This window comes from Benincasa hispida, chromosome 7, assembly GCF_027475165.1.
Source record: "Benincasa hispida cultivar pf3 chromosome 7, pf3_genome.v1.1, whole genome shotgun sequence".
Classification (NCBI taxonomy): Eukaryota; Viridiplantae; Streptophyta; class Magnoliopsida; order Cucurbitales; family Cucurbitaceae; genus Benincasa; species Benincasa hispida.
The window spans coordinates 19,065,788-19,073,245 of NC_143484.1; the positions used below are offsets into that span (position 1 = coordinate 19,065,788).

Sequence of the window (7,458 nt, forward strand, 5' to 3'; positions counted from 1 at the left end):
AAAATAGTCCCTCCAAAGAAAGGCTATTTTTTTACAGAGTTAATTGTTAGTACTTTGATTACTACGTTGAGAGTACCATTTATAGTTGGTGTTTTTGCCCAAAGGCTGGACATCAATGTTGTTAATTGTGACCATGTAAAATTATTTGAAATTATTTTGTTATATTTTAATTGTGAGCATATGTTTGTTTTGCCCAAAGGCTGGGTATCTTGTTAAAGGGACCCACTACATATGTGAAATTATTTTGTTATATTTTAATTGTGAGCATATGTTTCGTTGTTTATTGTTTCAGTTGGTCTTACTCAAATATCTAGAAATTTGAGTTGAATCCCTAAGTTGAATGAATCGAACTTCAAGATTTGGAAGGAAAGCCTAGAGATACTTCTCGGGTGTGTGGATTTGGACCTTTCATTAAAGGACCGATAAACCTACTTCTACTGAGGAACAACCAAATATGGCTAATATAGAGAAATGGGAATGTTCAAATCGCATGTTTCTGATGATCATTGGGCACTCCATTACGGAGTCTTTTCGGCGTTCTATCACGAAAAGTGAAAATGTAAATAAGTTCCTTGCTAAAATTGAGAAATATTTTCCTAAAAATGAGGAAGGAAAAGCAAGTAGTCTTTTGACTTCTTTAACTTCTATGAGGTATAAGAGCAATGGAAACATGAGGGAGTACATTATGGAAATTTCTGAACTCGCAGGTAAATTAAAGACACTTGATATCGAGATAAATGAAAATTTACTCGTGCATCTGGTACTTATCTCTCTTTCTGCATAATTCACTCAGTTTAAGAATAGCTATAATACTTAGAAGGATAAATGGAGTATTAATGAGCTTATCTCACAATGTGTGCAATAAGAAGATAGGATTAAGAGAGAAGGACAGAAAGTGCTCATTTGGCAACAGACTCTCGTGATAAGAAGAAAAGGAAAATTATGGATGCTGCAGAAGGGACATTTGAGTTGAATAAAAACAAGAAACAAACTACTGAAAATCCTTGTTTTTTCTGCAAAAGGAAAGATCATTTCAAGAAAGATTGTCCCAAGTACAACAAGTGGCGTGTAAAGAAGGATAAACTTTTTACTTTGGTTTGTTCCGAAGTTTATTTAGCTTCTTTACCTACAGATATTTGGTGGGTAGATTCTGGTGCTACTACTCACATAAGTATATTACTTTGGTTTTTTCAAGATTCTAAGCTTATTGATACCAGTTCTTTAATTGATAGTCTATATATGCTTGTTTCTTTTGCTTCATTTAATAATATCTTGTTATCTAATTCATGTGGTACAAAGCGTAAATTAAATAAGAATTCCACTATGTTATGGCACAAGCGTTTACGTCACATCTCTAAACAGAAAATTCAAAGACTTGAGTCAGATGGATTTCTTGATTCCCTTGATTTATGTAACTTCAACATTTTTGTGGAATGTATTAAGGGAAAACAGACAAGCATAAGAAAATTAGGTGCCAACAGATGCTTAGACGTCTTAGAACTAATACATACAAACATTTTTGGTCCATTCCCTACGACCTCTTGGAATGGACAACAATATTTTATTACGTTCATAGACGACTATTCAAAATATGAGTACCTATATTTAATTCATGAGAAGTCTCAATCCTTGGACATTTTTAAGTCTTCCAAAGCTGAAGTTGAACTTCAACTTGGAAAGAAAATTAAGGCTGTCAAATCTGATCGTGGTGGTGAATATTACAGTAGATATGATGGATCAGGTGAACAACATCTAGGGCCATTTTCCAAATACCTAGAGGAATGTGGAATCATCCCGCAATACACTATGTCAGGCAAACCCAACATGAATGGTGTAGTGGAAAGACAAAATAGAACACTTAAGGATATGGTAAGAATTATGATTTTTCATTATTCTCTACTAGAATCCTTCTGAGGTGAGGCACTAAAGACTACAGTATATATCCTTAATAGGGTACCTAGTAAAGTAGTAGCCAAAACTTCTTATGAGCTGTGGACAGGAAAGAAGCCTAGTATTAGGCATCTTCACATTTGGGGTTGTCCAGCTGAGGCTAGGCCTTGTAGGCCTAATGGAAGAAAATTGGACTCAAGAACTATTAGCTGCTATTTTATTGGGTATTTTTAGCCCTCTCGGGGTTTCAAGTTTTATGATCCCACGTAGATCGGTGTTTGAGACATGAATGCTAGATTCCTTGAAGATGTTGAGTTTGGGGGGAAGATAACATAAGGAAAGTTGTATTTGAAGAGGAATTGATTTCTTTTCCTCATGTAATTATAAATGATGTTCAGGCCCCAATCCCTGACTTCATTATTGAACCAATTATAGAACAAGACAACATTGAAGTTCCCGTTGTTGAACCTGAAGTTCAAACTCAACAACCTCAAGAAGTGCCACTAAGATGATCTACTAGAGAGAGAAGAAGTGCAATTCAAGATGATTATATTGTGTTTCTTCAAGAACATTAGGATGATGTCGGCATAATGGAAGATGATCCAATCAACTTCCAACAAGCTTTACAAAATTCTAACTCTCAAAACTGGATAAGTGCTATAGAAGAGGAAATAAAATCCATAAAAGATAATGACGTTTGGGAACTTGTCGAACTGCCATGTAAATGAAGATTTAAAACCAAAAGAGATTCATATAGCAATATCGAAATATATAAGGCCTGTCTTGTTGCAATGGGTTTTACTTAAAAAGAATGCATTGATTACAAAGAGACTTTCTCTCTAGTTTCATCAAAAGGCTCTTTTAGGGTAATCATGGCACTTGTAGCTTACTTTGATTTAGAGCTACACCAGATGGATGTAAAAACTGTAATTCTCAATGGGAACATTGATGAGACAATTTATATGGAGCAACCAGAAAACTTTGTGTCTGGTAATTCAAAGTCTATGGTGTGCAAATTAAAGAATTCCATCTATGGCCTCAAGCAAGCCTCTCGTCAATTATATCACAAATTCCATGAAGTGAAAACCTCATTTGGTTTTGAGGTGAACATACTGGAAGATTGTGTATATCATAAGTTCAGTGGGAACAAATCAATCTTTGTTGTGTTATATGTCATTGACATACTTATAGCTAGTAATGATGTAGGTTTATTGCATGTCATTAAGAGATTTCTCAAAACGAATTTTGAGATGAAGGATCATGGTGATGCTTCTTTTGTATTAGGAATTGAAATACTGTGAGATCGTTCTTAAGGTATTTTGAGATTGTCACAAAGAACTACATTGAAAAGATCTTGAGTAGATTTGGCATGAAAGATTGTGCATCAGGAGATATCCCGATCGCTAAAGGTGATAAATTTTATTTAGGTCAATGCCCCAAGACCACACTCGAGACTAAGGAGATGCAGATGGTTCCCTATGCATCAACCAATAGAAGTCTAATGTATGCTCAAGTATGTACGCGTCCAGATATTGCCTTCATAGTTGGAGTGTTAGGCAAATATTTGAGTAACCCGAGGATGGATCATTGGAAAGTAGCCAAATGAGTTATGAGGTATTTACAAAGAACAAAAGATTATATGCTCATTTATCGGAGATCAAAAGTTTTGGAGATCATTGGGTATTCTGATTCTGATTATGTTGGATGTCAAGACACTTTGCGATCCACTTCAAGCTATATTTTCATGTTGGTTGGAAGATCTGTATCTTGGAAAAATGTTAAAAAACACTTATGGCTTCTTCTACCATGGTTGTGGAGTTTATAGCATGTTATGAGGCAACCAATCATGGAATATGGTTGCGAAATTTTGTCACTAAGCTCCGGATAGTGGTTGGCATAGAAAGACCACTAAAATTATTTTGTGACAATAAGTCGACAGTGATCTATTCCAACAACAACAAAAGCAATACGAAGTCAAAGCATGTAGACGTGAAGTTTCTGGTTGTTAAAGAAAGAGTTCAGAATGGTCAAATTTCGATAGAACACATAGGAACAAACTCTATGGTGACAGATCCATTGACTAAAGGTTTGCCACCTAAAGTTTTCCATGAGCATGTTGTTCACATGGGTATTGTCACTTTTCTGATTCCATGGTTTAATGAGAGTTTGTTATTGAGGAAGTTCTTTGATCTTATTTTGTTTATTTTCTATGTAGAACAAAGTTGATGGTTTATATTTTATTATCTGAACTCATTTATCATGCATGCAATTTAGCATAAAGGTTTTTAGAATGATCTCATTAAGGAATTTGGACCAGTTGGAAACAGGCATGATCTAGATCACTTTAAATGTTGTTTCCATGTTATCCATCCATACTTGATCTATGTCATTGAATGTATTGGAATTGGTGATCAAGGAAGGTTTAGTTACAAGGGTAGTGATAAAACCGCCTTGATTTCGTGCTAATACAGGAGATGGAACAAATTGAACAAAAGGGGAATTCTATTAATGAAATAACCTGTTTATGCGCGCTTAAGGTTTATGTGATTTAATTATATCAAGTACACAGACATAGCCCAAGTGGGATATTGTTAGACATATTTAAATAATAATATGTTTAATTAAAGTACGGGCTATGTATATGGATTAAGCTATTTGTAGTAGCTGGGAGGATTTTTGGTTGTTGCCCTAGCTTGAAGAAGATGAAGGAGTTTGATGGAATGTTATTGAAGGCAGATCTGGTTGAGTTGGGTGTGACAGGTAACTGGTTTACCTGGACTAGTAAACTTCAAGGGAATGGTATTTTGTGCCATTTGGATAGATGCTTGTCCAATGAGGCATGGAAGGTAGCTTTTCCGTATTCGGAGGTTAGAGTTGGTTAGTGGGGGATTTCTTATCATAGCCCTCTTCTGGTTACTACATGGGAGACGAGGAGCAGGCCGCCCCCTACGTTTTGTTATTTTTCTCATTGGGTGGAGGTAGAGGGTTTTCTTGATACTATTAGGTCTGTGTGGAGAAGGTCTGAGGATGTGTCTCCTATGGTTAGTTTTGTGCATAATTTGAAGGTAGTGAAGCGAATTTTTCGTGCTTCGTTTGGTAGGCGTATCTCTATGTTAGCTGATGAGGTATGGGCGGGTAGGCAAGTTATAGAGACTACTCAGGCTGCGGTAGAAAGGAATCCTGATTCAGAGTCGGTGTGTGTAGAGGCAGCTCGGGCCACTGAGGTGTCTGGTCAGTGGCGAGATTGGAGGAGGCGTCACTCCGGCAGAAGGCTAGAGTCAGGTGGCTGGAGTTAGGTGATATGAACATAGCTTTTTTCCATCATTATGTCCATTCTCGTAGCATTTGCAGTGGCTTGTTTACGGTCGTGGATGCTGGGGGGACTCGTGTCACACCCCGCCCCAGACTACCCTCTGAGCCTGAGAAAGGGTGTGACTGCAGCAGTTATCAACCCTTTAGTTCACACTTACTGCCTGATAACTCTTACGAAAATAACTCTAATACCAATGAAAAAATTCAACAAACAACTGATTAAGTAGGTCCATTTTATTTAGAACAATGTAAAGTTTATACAACTCTAAGACTTAACTACAAAGTTTACAACAATAATTGTAAAACCCTCCGGAAGTGTAACTGTGGCACGTGGCAGACCTTGACCTTAGTAGCACCCTGGAACTCCTCACCTTTCGTTACCTAGGGGGAGGGGGAGGGGGGTAAAAAATAAAACATGGAAAATATGAGCTATAAAGCCCAGTGAGTGGTGCCTTTAGATAAACAAATAACTTTGTCAACAGAAATATTCTTTTGGGAAAGCAATGCATAGTCAACAAGAACATTACAAAAAGTTCAATATTATTTTCATGCCAAACTGCTGGACAATTCCCAACTCGACCGTTGGTTAAAACAATCAATCCCCAGTACTTTCACATGTATGCTAAGACAACAACAATTCCTGTGGAAACTTTCCCTATACCCTATTATCCTGCCAATGTGCACATCGACTATTTTTCCGCTAGCTATGCTTAGGTAACTTGACTATATTTCCCACCGGTCGTCACCGACTATCATTTTCCGCCGATCGAAGTCGACTATATTTTCCCTCCAAGTACCCTTTTCAAGCATGCTAACTATGTATCCCGGGTACAATTTTAGTTTCCAAAACAAACATACAAGCAATATCTCCATAAGCATAGTAATCAGATAAACATATATCCCTGATCATGACAATTTAACATTATCCCCTCTATATATTTACCTATATATAGAAATTATATCACAATATAACACACAATAACCACTCACCTTGGTTGGTTAGGAACTTTTCTTTCCGAAATTCCTTAGGTTTCCTTGGTTCCCTTTCGAACCCTAAATTCCAGATTCAATTATTAGCTTATATTTCTCATAGTTACAGACCTTATTTTAAGATACTTTCTTCTAAAAACATGTTCTAAGATATCTCAGGAAGCTTACTATAAAATCTTAGCTCATAACTTCTCGTGGTTTAGCTGAAATCTTCAAAAAATCAATACTGGCCCAGCTTACCCGACAGCCTGACCCTTCTGTGTTTTCCTCAGCTTCCAGCCCGATTCCTTAGAGCTTCTTCTCCTGAAGCCCCACCATGAAAACTATACTCTTTTAGCTTTCAGATGGATTTAGAATCACATTAAACGCATGAGTAAATTGGGAGAACTTCTCGTCTCAAATTGATGTTGCTTTCCATGCTTTAGTGTCCAATGTGTCCTCTTTGAAATTCTATGATCAACGCATGGATTTTGGCCTCAACGCAAGGTTTGCTCAACTCTCACACTCATTTTAATGTATTTTTGAATTGTGATCTACAAATGAAGTCTTTTGGCCCTATTTATAGGCATCCAAACCTTCTCCAAAGTCGATACCTCCTACTTGGCTGCATGTCCAAGTGTTTACTCCTCATACCAACAACGCAATTCTTTGATCAACGCAATCTAAGTGTCCTTCTCCTATGTAGCCAATGCATGAGCTTCCAATCTGATGCAACCACTTCAAATTCTTAAGGCTTAAGGCTTCCTCCCAAGAAGACACATGGTTTGATAATGTTTTCTAGGTGATCTCATCCTTTATATGCGTCCAACTCTTGGATGTTCAATGCATAGTCCATACTCAATGCCTAGCAACCCAACTTAGCCATCGCAATCCAACTTAGCCATCGCAAGAGCCAACCATCACCAATGCATAGGGTGGCCACTCATTCTCGATGCATGGCTCACTAGGTATCACAGCACGACTAGCCCGACATGGGCGCATGGCGCTTGGCATAGGCACTGGCCACCGACGCATGGGCGTGCTGCATAGGCGTTGGTCGCTCGACTCATTGGTTTGCTCGGCCACATGGTCGCATGGCAAGGTGTTCGACGCATTGCAGAGGTGTTCGATGCACGACCGCTCGATAGGGTGCTTTGATGCATGGGTTGTGCGCTTGGCATGGCCATTCGACGCATGGGCAGGGGCACTTTGCTGGCAGCTTGGCATCGACGCATCGCTCGGCAGGGCTTGCTCGTCCGCTCGATGCATGGACTGTGTACTGTGCAT

At 38.2% G+C, this 7,458-nt stretch overlaps 1 protein-coding gene across 1 annotated transcript; it reads left to right on the forward strand.

Moving 5' to 3' along the window:
* The first annotated feature begins 454 nt into the window (after window positions 1–454).
* Window positions 455–5,186, forward strand: LOC150034995 (uncharacterized). The gene is made up of 3 exons (XM_090315198.1): window positions 455–707; window positions 4,651–4,757; window positions 4,956–5,186. Exons 1-3 carry the CDS (start codon window positions 455–457, stop codon window positions 5,184–5,186), a joined length of 591 nt encoding a protein of 196 aa, XP_090171324.1.
* The last annotated feature ends 2,272 nt before the right edge of the window (window positions 5,187–7,458 follow it).